This window comes from Triturus cristatus, chromosome 1_2, assembly GCF_964204655.1.
Source record: "Triturus cristatus chromosome 1_2, aTriCri1.1, whole genome shotgun sequence".
In the NCBI taxonomy this organism is placed as follows: Eukaryota; Metazoa; Chordata; class Amphibia; order Caudata; family Salamandridae; genus Triturus; species Triturus cristatus.
The window spans coordinates 57,607,207-57,621,936 of record NC_140580.1 but is presented as its reverse complement, the minus strand read 5'-3'; the positions used below and the strand labels follow the sequence as shown (position 1 = coordinate 57,621,936).

The 14,730-nt window shown below is 43.0% G+C and overlaps 1 protein-coding gene across 1 annotated transcript; it reads right to left on the bottom strand.

Moving 5' to 3' along the window:
- Positions 1–9,207: 9,207 nt before the first annotated feature.
- Positions 9,208–10,149, bottom strand: LOC146866769 (olfactory receptor 6F1-like). The gene has a single exon (XM_085617397.1). The coding sequence runs from the start codon at positions 10,147–10,149 to the stop codon at positions 9,208–9,210; it is 942 nt and encodes a 313-aa protein (XP_085473523.1).
- Positions 10,150–14,730: the final 4,581 nt, after the last annotated feature.

Genomic DNA, 14,730 nt, shown 5'->3' with positions numbered 1-14,730 from the left:
CACTGTGTACCATTCTGCATCGTGAGGAATCTGATTCAAAATCAAAGATGGATTCTGTACAATGGGACAACATGATACAACGATTTTATTTATTTTTCTCAGGTCTTGTACTATCCTAAAAGTTCTGTTAGGCTTTTTCAGACCCATGATTGGCGAATTACATGGACTGCTCATTATTTCCCTCAAACTACCTTGTTCAATCATTCTCTCTATTATAGGAGTGACTCCTGCAATTATTTCGGGTGTCAATTTGTACTGTGAAATATTTGGGTAACTTACTCCTTCCTATAAAGCAATTTTTACGGGATCTACATTTTTCATTAATCCCACATCTCCTCCTGTGAAATCCCATACCTCCGTCTTTACAGTCTTTTTCAAATGTTGATGCAATTCCTCGGGGTCAAACACAGCAAATGCCTCGGTAATTTCAGGTTCCATATTCGCCAAAGTCATTTTATATAGAACGTCCTCATCAGGAGTTTCAAAAGCTATACCATCCGGAGTACAGAATATTGTGCAGTTCATTTTGCACAGCAAATCTCTCCCTAACAAACTTACAGGGCTTGAATCGCACACAACAAAACGATGCATTTCAGAAAATGTCCCTATGTTAACTTCAACTGGTTCAGTGAGATATGTTTTTATCTACTTGGATCGTTTCATCCGAGAGAGGAAGATTTTTGACATCAGCTGACCTAACAGTTGAACGAGTAGCACCAGTATCTACTAGGAAAGTAATGTTTTCGTCATTTACCTTTCCATCCACAAAAGGGCCTGTCTGGTCTACTTCTAGAGTTTTGCCAAGTACGCACTCTTTTTCCTCCCCTCGGCACCGTCAATAGCTTTCTTCTGACTCACTCTCATCGCGTTGTAGCCAATACTGCAAAACAGCACTAGCGCGCGTCAGCTTAGTTACCTGTACTTCGTTGTAGAATCCTATCTCATTACAGTATTTCAGAGGATTTACGCTCTGTGGAAAAGGTGGTTTTGGCACCTGACACTGTTGGGCAACAAACTGCTGCTGTCGCTGTGGTTGACAACTCACCTCATTCTGCACCTGTGGATTCAATGATGCATTATCACCATTAGCACTTGGGGGAAATTTACACTCGGTTCTCCAATGCCCTATTCTTCCGCAATTATGACATGGCCATTTCTTTTTGGCTTCATCTAGACTAATCTGTCCTTTCCCTTTCCCAATGTTAGGTTTTTGTCTCATGCCTGTACCATTTGCTTGTTCAATCAATTGAGCTTCCTATCTCTCTGCCACTTTTACTTGAGCCCACATGGCTTTTTCTTTTAATTTACGCTGCTTTGCTTCAATCTCATCACTAAAATATTTAGCATGTCTCAGTACTTCATCTATCTTTTTATTTTGCCAATCTACTGTATGCTGTTTAATCATTTCACTTACTTCAGGCCGCAATCCATATACAAATCGAAATACAAAATGACTCAAATCCTTCTCACGCAAATTTTCATCGCCACTGTATTGCTTAAAAGCCTCTCGTAATATGCGTGTACAGACTCTTTCACTTCTTGATGAGTTCTATCAATTTTTACCCAAACAGTTTCTTTAGGAGGCACTTTATTTTTCAGAAAGGTAACTACTTGTTCATATTTTCTCATTACTTCTGTATCAGGGGCACCTGTTTTTGGATCTCTAGGGTATTCTTGTGTAGGCCAACCTATTGGAATTTTACATTCTGGCCATAGGTATGCTGGTACAATTATATCAAATAAACTATTCAAATCAATCCATAGTACTTTTGATAATTTTACAAACCTGTCTACCTGCCTGTACCATTCAACCGGCTTCTCGCGCAAGTGAGGAAAGTCATTGGTGAATGATAAAATATCTTGTCTGGTCCAGGGGGCATGCACATAGCCTTCACCTGGAATCTCCCTCATGGGACATTCAGTCACTACCTTTTCTTTTTCTCTTACAGGATAAGTTGCAAACGTTTTGTCTGTTGCATCGTCTCGTTTTCGAAACATCTACTTTTCCATTTGTCTACATCACCCCATTTTCTCAGTAAAATAATTAAGTCTTTAATATGAGTTGTTCGTCCTGCAGTATTCAAATTTTCAATATCTTTTTCAGAAAAGTCTACTCTGTATGGTTTTTGCAATGACTTTACCTTTTCAAAGTCGATACCCATTTTGCTTGCTACTTCTTCTAATCTTTCATGTAACTTTTTTGCTCTCCATGTTATACTTTTGCATAGAAACATTAATTCTTCATCTTGATAGGCTTTTACCTTTTCTGTGGGAATAGTTCCTACTATTAATTCTTCTAAAATTATCTTTAATTTCGACACATCTAAAAGTCGAGGCTCAGCATCTTTTTGCTGTAAACTCCTTAACCATTCACTCAATTCATCAGAAGTAGGACCTACAGGAATGATTTCATTGCGTGTTTGTTCTAAACTTTTTGGTGGTCCTGGTACTGATTCTGTTGTCATTATTGTTCTATTCGCTATACTCTGATTTACTGTCAAATTTTTAGGAGTACTTTATTCAGAAATTCCTACCGCTTGTCCCCATGGATTTTCTCTTAAACCTTTTCTTTGCATTTCATTTTCTTTATTACTGTTATAAGGAATCGTCAGACAATGCTCACTATCCTTTTGTTTATCAAAAATAGGCATTACAGGTCCTATTGTTACAGGAAGAGTTACAGCTTCCATGTTTTTAGTCAATTCCCTAATCTTTTCAGTTAACTCTTAAGTAGTTCTGGCTAATTCAGCTGAATTTTCATTTACCATTTTACTAGGTTGTGTATTTTCTGTTTCCCTAAAGGGGTTATTTCTTCCTACCTCATGTGGTACTGATTCAAACTTTATATTTTGTGGTGATTCTTTTACTGGGGCCCTTGGTGTTAATAATGTGGAATTTGGTTGATACGGGGGTGGATTTTTATAAAACATGTCCTCAAGAACATCATCCTCTGACTCATGCTCACCATACTTATAACCTTCTGATCCTGTATCAGTTCTCTTTTCTGTACATTTTCTACTAGTAGACTCTTCGGCATTTCTCATAGGGAACATACCATCAGTCATATTTGCACTTCGCCATCTCCTCATTCTATCATCATGATTCTCTTGTCCACACGGTCTACCAAACATATATTTGTACCTTCCGCCACTCCGCTGTCGTTCTCTGTCATACATCTCATCTTCCCATTCTGACAATGCTTCAAACTGAGTAGGTCTAGGTCTCGGTTCTAGTTTCATCATTCTTTCTCTCAAATTCCTTAATACCGCTAAACTGAATGAACCACGTTCGGGAAATGCTTTTAAAACTCAATCATCTTTGGTATACTTTGCCCAATTGTCTAACCAAATACATGTATGACAGTCATATTTCGCAACCATAAAGAATGCAGGTGATTTTGGTGGAGGAAGCAACTGTCCCTCTCTAGTCACAATCGGTTTGTCCTTTTTAAATAAGTTCTTGATCTTTCCGAACCAGGACTTTTTCTCCTTCTCTGGTGGATCGTAATACATCATTTTCTTTTCTTAGTATCGCTAGATTTCTTCTACGACTATTCTGTTTGTCTTATACAATCGTAGCACGATTCACACTAACGCACCAATCTGGAGCGTCTATGTCACTTTTTCAATTCTCCAATCCCAGCGCGACTCACACCAACGCACCAACCCGGAGCGTCTACGTCACATTGTAATTCTCCACTCCTAGCGCGACTCACACTAACGCACCAATCAGGAGCGTCTACGTTTCTTACTGACTGGCCAATCCCAGCGCGGTCTTTTCTGACGTCAGCTCTTCTCGCTACTCCTGCTTCTGCTGACCCCTCCTTTACAAAATTTATCAGCAAACTTTCTTACATTCACTTTTTACTCAAATTCTGTTGGTAACGACATCAATGCGCCACCATTATCTGTTTCGCTAACAAAAGGGATAGTCTTGACCTTTTTTCACAATAATTCCGTCTTTCCGGAGAGCAGCGCTTCAATCTGTCCTACTACGGAATCATTACATCCGTCGATAAAGTAGCACTTCCCTCTACCTTACACTTCTAGCAAGCATTAACTAAACGTTTCTCTAGAAATAAGACACCTGTTGGAGACGCTCTGCTCCTGAGAAATAAAACCAGAGTTTCACATTTACGTCGAATGCTATTTCATTTACACACTTTCATACGGAAAATGTAGTTCATTCACACAGAATACTGTCTTTCCCAAGATCAGTGCATCAATCCGCCCTACTACAGAATTATTACACTCGTTAATAAAGTAACATCTACTTTACCCTTCTACCATGCTTAGGAAACACCTATTACCTTTCCAGTGATAAGCGTAATCAGAGTTCACGTGGACTCCTGTTACTTAAGACCAAAATTTCACAGGTGGCCTTCGCTACCCATACAGCACTTTCATACAGAAATGTCCCTAACAGTAACACATGGCGATGTTACCAAATCGAACCCAGACAATGCGTCATGCAACTCCAATGGTCACATGTTTTCCCTGTGTACCTACGGGGCAACAAACAATTCACCATGTGACTTCACTTGCCACAAGGTATCCGACTTCCGACATCCCAGAGGTCTTCAAAAACAACATAGAACACAACGCGACTCAACATAGAGTGTTAATACATGAACCAATACTCACCCAAACATCCGTAATCAATAATCAATATTCAAAATCGGAAATCAAAAAGCAATAATCAAATCTATAAGCAATAATCACCAAACCAATGCAATAAAACCATCATTCTGCTACCAGAAAAACGGATCCAGCGTGAGAGCGGAGGAAAAGGGGAAAGATATCTATATACACAACTATCCTCCCTGCGTTGCAGACCCAATGTCACACTAACTCATTTACACATGCAGTCATTGGTGGGGCCCATAACACCAACACTCACACGTCTCCACTCACGAGTCTGCACACAGGAGGGATGAATAATTCAAGCGCTGGACATGTGGGGGAGTACCTTATTACCTATTGGAAAGAAAAGTTATTTTACAGAATATACATTTAGCATTCGCCACCTATAGATTCCTAATCCTAAACATCAAGGCACTCCACCACTTGGTTGACGGACCAATTAGTCGGATTGGTTGATGGTGATTTAGAACCAGCTAAAACACATTTTAGACTCAGAATCCTTTACTCTCTTCATCAAAGAACCACAAACTCGTAATTTCTGTTAATCAAATATTTGTTTATCTAAATATTGTTTGCAATTAATATAGCATTTGTCTCATCAAAAGTTTTAGAATTTTTTAGTTCAATTGATACAATCTCATGACCTATTCTTGCTATCTGGATTTTTCTCTAATTCATTTGGCTCTGCATTACCGAATTTAGCCATTAAATTATCCAAATAAAGCAGGCCAAAGCTCATAGTCCAGAAATCGTGCAAGCATCTGTCATCGCCTGTGGGGTCAAAGAGGGTGTGCAGTCATCCAAGCCGCCGAATGCTAGCTAGAAAAATGGAAAATGCCAGAGACCCTCCCTATTCTACTACTCTTTTTATGATAAATTTCGGGATAACATGAAACATTTTTAGGCGACGAAAGACAGTGATTGGCTGATTTGAAACGTCCGATTTTACATCAGTGGATGTTCTCATGCATTTTGCTGGTTCATTTCCGTAGTTCATGTTGCCCTTATGCAACAATGTTTAACGTTTGCTTGTATGTCCCAATTGTTCATTTAGACCAGTTTTTACCGACTGAAGTTTGGCATTCCACCAAGTTCCTATCCTTGACCAGGAACACAGTGCATCGGGGTCGTCAGAAAGTTCCCGGAGCCATCCAAGTCTGCGCAGTAGGCATCGCGCTCACGAGACGGTGGCCACTTCTGAACTCCATTAAGGACACCATTTTTAGGTAGGCCCAAATGTCAACTTAAGCGAACCAAACACAAAAGATTAATTAATACAAAGAAATGAAGATTCTAATGTTAAACCCTCACTAATCCCTTTATGTATTAGTATTTTCCTAGCATATAGCCACATTTAAAGCGATAATACTCCCCTTTAGGATCCAAACAGGAACGCAGACATCACATAAGCAACATAAATCATGCTATATCCTATTACCACATGTACTACTATTAATATGCGTACATATTTTAGTTATTAGAGTTATTTTGCCATGCAAATAGCAATATCCCACGTATAATTGGTGTATGCAAATGGTTGGTTTAGTTTAACACTGCAAACTGTTAGTAAATTATAATAAGTAGGTTATATAGTTAGTATTTTCATGCAAAATAGAGGAGGTATACAAAATTGTGTTTTTCCTGCTCCATCAGTTTCTTTCCCAACTTCTAGCTACCAGGTAGATTGTTGCAGCAACTGCCATTAAAGTTTGAGATACAAACCAGGTATCTCCTTGAGGAAAATGGTGAAGATGTGGTTTCACCTTCATGCAGGTCTTGTGGTTTAACTTGCAGTTCACTAGGAAATGGGTCAGTTTAAGTCTTGCCACATTTGTGTCCTATTCCCTAAGCTCCACAAGCCAGAGCATTTACCCTGTGTTGCTGCTCATGCTCCATTAGGATTTGGACTTCCAAATCTGAACTGCTGCAGGAAACAATGTGAGATGGTAGCTTTATCTGTTGGAGGGTTTTGGGCGTGGTGACTCACATACTGCCATCTTGTAAGACTTTTCCACCATCATTTTAAACAAGTAATTATTTCTGCTCCAGAATTCAGATGCAGTAGGAGGAAACCAACTCACAGTAGTGAAGGGTGGAGCCAGCATGAACTTTGATATTAATAGGTCTGACCATGTCTCACTTATAAATTGATTGGGAGGGGTATTCCTGGTGCAGAGAGGCTACCCTTAATTGTTCAGGCTCAAACAAAAGAACATTTCCTATTTCTGGGTACAACGTACCCAAGACATATGTCCCTTTATTATGGTTGTTCTTCAAAGTCTGTGTCTCCTTATGATGATCAAAATACAAGGAAATTCTCTTTTACCAACTTACCCAAGTGGCATTATGGTTGTAGACCACGTCTCTTAAACAACCACAATAAATGAACATAATTGGCACTTTATATCACTTGGTCCGAAAGTGTGCAAGTCACCTTTGACATCAGAATACCCAAATGAAAACATGCACTCAGTGCTATTTTTAACATGTATACTACATATCCAATGGTCATGCCATCTTTTATATAAGTCCGAAAAATGACTCAATATTCCTAGAAACCTGGGCAGATATAAAACAATATGTATAATAAACAGTGGCTTCTTTGGATTTGTTTCTGACCACTACATTACAAAAAGAGTACTCAATTACTGTAATAATGTCTTTAGGAAGAGACCCAGAGAGATATCCACATTATAAGTCTCAAAACCAGCAGAAGATTCCAAACAGACCACAATTTTCGAATTTCAGCCTCAAAAAGATTTATAATGGTTTTTCATCAGGACCCAATAAAGGACATTTGTAGGTAGCAGCTCCTAATAGGGAAGGAAGCAGGTACTGGAGTCCAGCACAGCTCAGATACCTTGCAAATGATGAATAATCTTCAGGTACCATGGATGTCACGGTTCTTCCTGTGAGTGTGGCCAATCAGCAGTGCACTGGAGGAGCAGTGCACCATCACTGTCTCACAAAAGAAAAACATTATGTCCTCTGTATACATAAATGTTGCATTGATCAACCTGCTTTTGAACCTTTGTCATTTGAAGAGTATTAAGTGAGGTGCAATTCGGAAAGATCCACTGTTTATTCTATGTGCTTTCTAAAGGTAGTTAGGTTGCTCTAATCCCAACATTTAGTAGGAAATAGTACCCTAAATAACTAGTTAAATAATGATCAATCAATCAATCAATCAATGACACTTATAAAGCGCGCTACATACCCGTAGGGTCTCAAGGCGCTGGGGGGGGGGGGGGGGGGTGCCGCTACTGCTCGAACAGCCAGGTCTTCAGCTTCTTCCTGAAGGAGAGGTGGTCTTGGGTCAGGCGCAGGTCGGTCGGGAGGGAGTTCCAGGTCTTGGCGGCCAGGTAGGAGAAGGACCTTCCTCCTGCAGTCGCTCTTCGGATGCGGGGGACGGCGGCGAGGGCGTGGTTGGCTGATCGGAGGTGGCGTTTGGGAGCGTAGAAGTTGACTCGGCTGTTGAGGTAGCTCGGGCCTTGGTCGTGTAGGGCTTTGTGTGCGTGGGTGAGGAGGCGGAAGGTGATTCTTTTGTTGACGGGGAGCCAGTGAAGGTCTCTCAGATGTCCGGAGATGTGGCTGGTTCGTGGGATGTCGAGGATGAGTCTGGCTGAGGCGTTCTGGATCCGCTGGAGTCTCTTCTGGAGCTTGGCGGTGGTACCGGCGTAGAGGGCGTTGCCGTAGTCCAGTCGGCTGGTGACGAGGGCCTGGGTGACGGTTTTCCTGGTCTCGGTGGGGATCCACCAGAAGATCTTCCGTAGCATGCGTAGGATGTTGAAGCACGCCGAGGAGACGTTGTTGACTTGCCTGGTCATGGAGAGGGAGGAGTCCAGGATGAAGCCCAGGTTGCGTGCATGGTCTGTCGGTTTGGGTGCGGTGCCCAGGGCGGGAGGCCACCAGGAGTCGTCCCAGGCGGAGGGTGAGGGGCCCAGGATGAGGACCTCCGTCTTGTCCGAGTTCAGTTTCAGGCGGCTGGTCGTCATCCACTCGGCTACCTCTTTCATCCCTTCGTGCAGGTTGGCTCTGGCGGCGGTGGGGTCGTTGGTCAGGGAGAGGATCAGCTGGGTGTCGTCGGCGTAGGAGATTATGCTGAGGTTGTGTTTGCGTACGATGGCCGCGAGGGGGCTCATGTAGACGTTGAAGAGGGTGGGGCTCAGAGATGATCCTTGAGGGACGCCGCAGATGACTTCGGAGGCCTCTGACTTGTACGGTGGTAGGCGGACTCTCTGTGTTCTTCCTTCCATCATTTCACATGAGTAGAAATGCAGTGAGTTTCATTTAGCAATATTAATACACTGTACCTTGGCAAATGTTTTGCGTCCTTTGCAGGACATTGAATAGTTTTAATTTTCTTAGATAATAGGAAGAATAATATTAAAGAGCATTTGCATAGATAACTATGGCATTGACATGAGTCTTCATTGTATATATGTTTCCCTGAAACAATAATCTCAAACACATTGGAAACTCTTTCAAGGTACTGAGGTTGACAAAAAAACATGATTCAGTTTGTGGTCTTGACCACCATTTGGAGCAAATGAACTCATTTAATTCAACGTGCCATATTGTTTCTCAAAACATTCCTACTAAATTGCTTTTTCACAGCTACTTTCACTTCTTTGTTCCTTAAACAGTAAATGATTGGATTTAAAAGAGGAGTTACTACAGTATTAAAGACACCTACAAATTTGTTGAAATCCATTAGCTGTTTGAAGGATGGCCGAACATATATGAAAATCACTGTACCGTACAATATCACTACTACGGTGAAGTGAGAAGCACAGGTGGAGAAGGCTTTTTGCCTCCCTTTCTGGGATGGGATCCTTAGGATGGTGGAGACAATGAAGACATAGGAAACAATTGTCAACAGGAAAGAGGTTAGGATGATACTGCAAGCAAAGAAAAAGACCACAATTTCCACTATGTGTGTGTCACTGCACGATAGTTTTAGCAATGGTGGTATATCACAGAAGAAATGATTGATAGAGTTTGGGCCACAAAATGGTAGCTTAGATATTAAAATTACTAGGAAGAAGACAGACAGAAAAGCAACCAACCAGCAGGCAGCAGTAGCCTGGAGACATACATTTCCATTCATTATGGCGGTGTAACGGAGAGGGTTACAAATGGCTATATAGCGATCAACAGCCATAACCCCTAGGAGAAAGAACTCAGTTGAACCAAAAGAAAAATAGAAGTATATTTGAGCTAAGCAGCCAAGAAAAGAGATGCTGTTCTTCTGGAGTAAATTGGCTAACAACTTTGGAACAATAGTTGAAGTATAGAAGATCTCCAGAAAGGACAGATGGGAGAGAAGTAGGTACATTGGTGTGTGAAGTTGTTGATCTAGCTTTACAAGAGTGATGATGGCGATGTTTGAAGTCAGAGTGAGAATGTAGATGGCCAGAAATATAAAGAAAAACAAATTCTGAAGCTCAGCACCAATGGGGAATCCCAATAGTATGAAATTGATTACATCTGTGCGGTTGCCCATCCCTTCTCGTTTTGTCTGTGAAACATAAAACACAGTGTTAATTAAAAATAGACTCATAATGAAACAAGAAAATACACAGAAACAATGCAATTTTATGCAAGATGAGGCAGCATAATGTGCACATTATTTTATTACGGTCACTCACAGAAGCAATTAAGACATTTCAAGTATACTGAAACTACACTGCTTAGTGTCCAGAAGTTGCTTTGCAGTATTTTTGGCTCCCACCCTGTTCTAGCTCTTTTTTAACGGAGTGATCAAACACCGAACGGAAGGCCACGCTGATGTCCCCACATTGGGGAGTGCCGAAGTAACAACTTTACTGTTCGTGGACGATACGCTATTGGTCTCCAAGACCCAGAGTGTTCTCCAACTGCTTCTTGATTGCTTCACGGTCTTCTGTGAAATGAGAGGCTTGGAGGTTAATACCTCAAAAACCAAGCTCCTGTTGATGAACCCCCACAAATCAATCGAAGGAAAATTTCTGTTGGGGGGGATTCCACTGGAGAGAGTGGCCACATTTGACTAAATGAACGTGACCCTCTCTGAGAAAATAGCCTGAAAGTACCATATCACGAATCGAATCCTACAGCAGAATAAAACCACTAGGGCTCTGATTATGAAGCATAGGGTCTCCCAGATTAGACTGATTGCAGCTCCGCTCCAGATATATGACTGTAAGGCTCTGCCTTGTATGGGGCTGAACCCTGGGGGTTCGCCAACTCAAAGGGCCTTCTAATTCCTGAGAACAAGTTTTTAAGATCTCTTTGTTCACTCCCCCAGAGTACCCCGCTGCTTCCACTAAGGCTAGACATGGGCAGAACGTCTATAGTGAACAAAGCAAGACTTAGCCCCCTTCTTTTCTGGCTGCGCCTAAAACAAATTCCTGAGCTTACTCACTATGCAGTCACTCTTGAAGAAGTCTACAAACTTGACTGTTTCAAAAACATTGGGTGGTTCACCAAAGTCCAGACACTGCTTTCAGCTATAGGCCTGGGGAACCTGGGAAAAGCCTCCAATTCCAGCTCATTGCATAGTAGACAAATGTTCAAAACCCAATATTGGAACTGGGTGGCGAAGACAACCGCCACCCATTCGTCTGGAGGCTGTCTCACACTAGAATTCATGGAATTTAAGTTGTTATGTGCATGTGAGAAGTTGGCCTGATATATGCTGTCCACTAGTTATAGTGGGCACCTTGTATCAGTCCAAACAACCCCTTATGGTGATAGGTTATAGACAACCTTTATTGAAAGCTATCCTAGTGGTAGCTATGGAGAGCAACCTTCGGGCTAAGTCTTAAAGGAATGTAAAGCAGCTTGTTTTACCAGTCTATAATCTCCTGAATGACCAAATGAAAGGACAACCACACCAGGTATATTTTTAAAATATATGTATTTAAGATAAAACACACCCCTCTAGTCTCTTTATGGGGCTGGAGTTTGAAGTACGTAAGTTACAAGTCAGTATTCAACAGTAAAAGCACAAATACACGTTTGGGCCCTAGGGGCGTACCAAACCATATACCAATAAAGTAGTATAAGAACCACGACTAAGCTAGACACAAGGCCTAGAGCCTGTAGAAGTGCTTGGACCTCAAGGAAACACCCAAGGTAGTGACACAGGGGACCCACGGGGGACGCGTGCAGTGTGAGAACACAGCCGCGAATCGTCGTTAACTTCTATGGGGAAAGTCGCGGTTGGAAATTAAGAGTTTAAGGACACTTAGAGGATGGCTACGAGCGAACCCTTTTGGACTTAGAGGTGTCTAGGGCTAACACCCACGGGAGCACCGGAGTTCTCGAGATACCTCACCCAGGGAAGTCTGGTGCATAGGTATCTTTTGGTGTTGGGTCGCGTCGCTGTTTTCAATGGAAGCTGGCAAAGAAGTGCTGCTGCCGTGAAGAGGAAAAGTGTCCGGAGAGATCCAAGCCTGGATCGAGGATGGAAGGAACCTGAAAGCAAAGCGGACAGAGTCTGGGTCACTTACCAGTGACCAGGGGCACGATAGTCCAATGCCCACAGATGTTGGGTGCTTCAGGTGAGTTGATGGATTTCTTTATTCTTCAGCCACGAGGTCCAGGAGGTGTCGACAACAACCAGGAGCTGGATTATAGCTGTCCCACAAAGTCTGTCGAGTGCTGCGGTGTCGGCGACCAGATTGAACCCAACAAGTCTTGGCAACGGCAAGTCTTGTGAAAATAGAAAAAGGACATCGGTGCAGACTAGCAAGGTCTGGAGGACTCACCCACTGAGGGTAAGTCGGGGCACATCTGAAGCAACCAGAAAAGCCCAATCAGAAGAGGAGTTGCCTTTGTGGGGACCCACTAGCCAACGGGTTAGTGGTCGCAAAGGAGCCTCGAGCGGTCGCACTTGAAACTGGCCCACGGGTCACTCGTGGAGTGGAGGCCAGAGATCTTTGGTGCAGAAGGTGCTCAAGGCTGGGGATACTCGGAGCCCAAAGCACAACTTTGAGGAAGACCAGGAAGATGATGGATCGGCAAAAGATCATGGTGTCCAGGGGTCATGGTTCCACATCACCCACGATAGCCATGGGCCTCAGCTTTGCTGTGGACTCAGGGTAGCCTCGGGGAGGTATGGAAATCTACCTCTGGTGATGCAAAGACTTCGGCGTCCGTCGGCAGCTTCAGAGTTGCAGACCGGACAGTTGCTTCTTTGGTGCCTGCCAAGCAGGGGAGTCACTCCTTGAGATTTCTTCAGTCTTCTAGTGGAAATAGAGATAGAAAGTCGAAGGTCCAGGATATATGTTGCAGAGTTTCATCCAGGGTAATCTAAAGTCTCAAGGACTGGGTTCCAATACTTATACTAAGTTTGGGGGTTGGACATACTCTAGGGACCCACCTATGGGAGGGTTTGGAAAGAGGGGTGGTTACACCCATTTCCTTTGTCCAGTTTCGTGCCAGAGCAGGGGCAGGTAGCCCCTGCAACCGGTTTGAACTGGACTATGCACAGGGACACCAAGTGTGGCCCTAGTGCAGGACTTCAAAGCACCTGAGAGTGCTCCCGCCCAACCCCAATACACATCTGCCTGTCTCAGGAGGTGGTTACACCTCCTGGGACAGGAAACCTATTGTCCAGGCCTCCCTGCCGGAGTTTCGGTCAGCAGCAGGAGGCCAGACCGATGTCTGTGGCAGAGGCATACATTTTGTGGTGCCAGGGCTTTAGAAAAGTCCTACCAGGTTAGACCAGTGTGAACATGTCTCTCCCTCTAGAAGGTTGGAATAGCGGGGAGGGTAGTATTTCAAAGCGTTTGACACCAAACACAACATGTTTCCGTGCAGCCATCCCAAAGTTAGCATTTACCACGAGGTTATAATGCACTTAAGATTATATGGTCAGGCTGCACCACAAGCAGCATCAGAGGAGGTACTCCGAATGCTGCAGAGGGGCTCTGCTCATGCAGAGGCACCCTCTCACATAAAAACCAAGCACTCTGCCTTCAGGATTGTTAAGGCCTGCCATAGGAGTGACTTATAGGTTTTCTATGTGTGTGCAATGGTAGTGATATAGGTAGCCTTTACCACAGTAAGGGGTGCAAGCACTACCTTACCCAGGCTGCAGTAGCAGACCTGGGGTGCCATTTTGGAGTGCTTCTCAGGGATGGCATAATACATGCTTCAGCCCCTGGTAGGCCTCTGAGGTACCTATGCCCTCCTTACATAGTATACCATATACTAGGGGCTTATAAGGCACTCCAGAATCCAATTAAATATGTACCTAATGTACATGCAAACCATTTTAGAGAGGAAGCAGCTAGGCTGTGGTCCTGATTAGCAGGGCCACAGCCAGACTAAGGACTAAGGTCGAAAAACGGTGAAACACCAGCAAAAAGTGGGGGTACCCATGTGAAGCAGATCCTACTCTCCTACAATGCATATGAGCAATATATGGAGGTTATCACGATTCCACATGATAGGAAACTTTGCATCCAATTTAGATTTGGCTCCCTCCCAGTGAATTCTTTCACAGTGGCATGGCAGCGGCCATCTGTCGCAGCCCAGTATTGCCCAGGTTGCCCATGTACTGATGAGATAAGCAAACACTATTTTTTTTTATGCCTGATGTACACATTCCTGAGAATCAAATGGCTAGCCTCTGCCTGGAACACGATGCCACCAACACAAAGAAGCACTACACATTTTAAAATCCGACTCTAGGCCATTAGTTGTTTGTCTAGTGGTTAAATTTCTGGGGTAAATGTGGATCATTACAAGGTACACAATAAAGAACAGATAAGGCGTACCCTCAGAACTTTTACTTCTTTTTGAGTTTGCTTTTACCTATATTTTATGCTTCTTATTTTAGTATCTTGCTGATTTGTTCTTACAGCATTGTGATTATAAAGTGGGTCCTTTGTGCAATTGGGGTTTCCTCCCACTGACACCACGTTTTTTTCTTGAACTTTTTCTCCTATTTCTCAACTGCTGTTTTAAATTTCTACATCTGGTCGGCACAATTTGATCTGCCAATGGTTGCTCTGTACACAACTAAATACTGTTATGCACGCAACATTGAATCTTTGTACTGTATGCACTTGTTTCAACTCATTGGCACTAGGTC

Excerpts from the sequence above, each read along its gene's own strand:
- LOC146866769 (XM_085617397.1), bottom strand. The coding sequence starts at position 10,149 with ATGGGCAACCGCACAGATGTAATCAATTTCATACTATTGGGATTCCCC.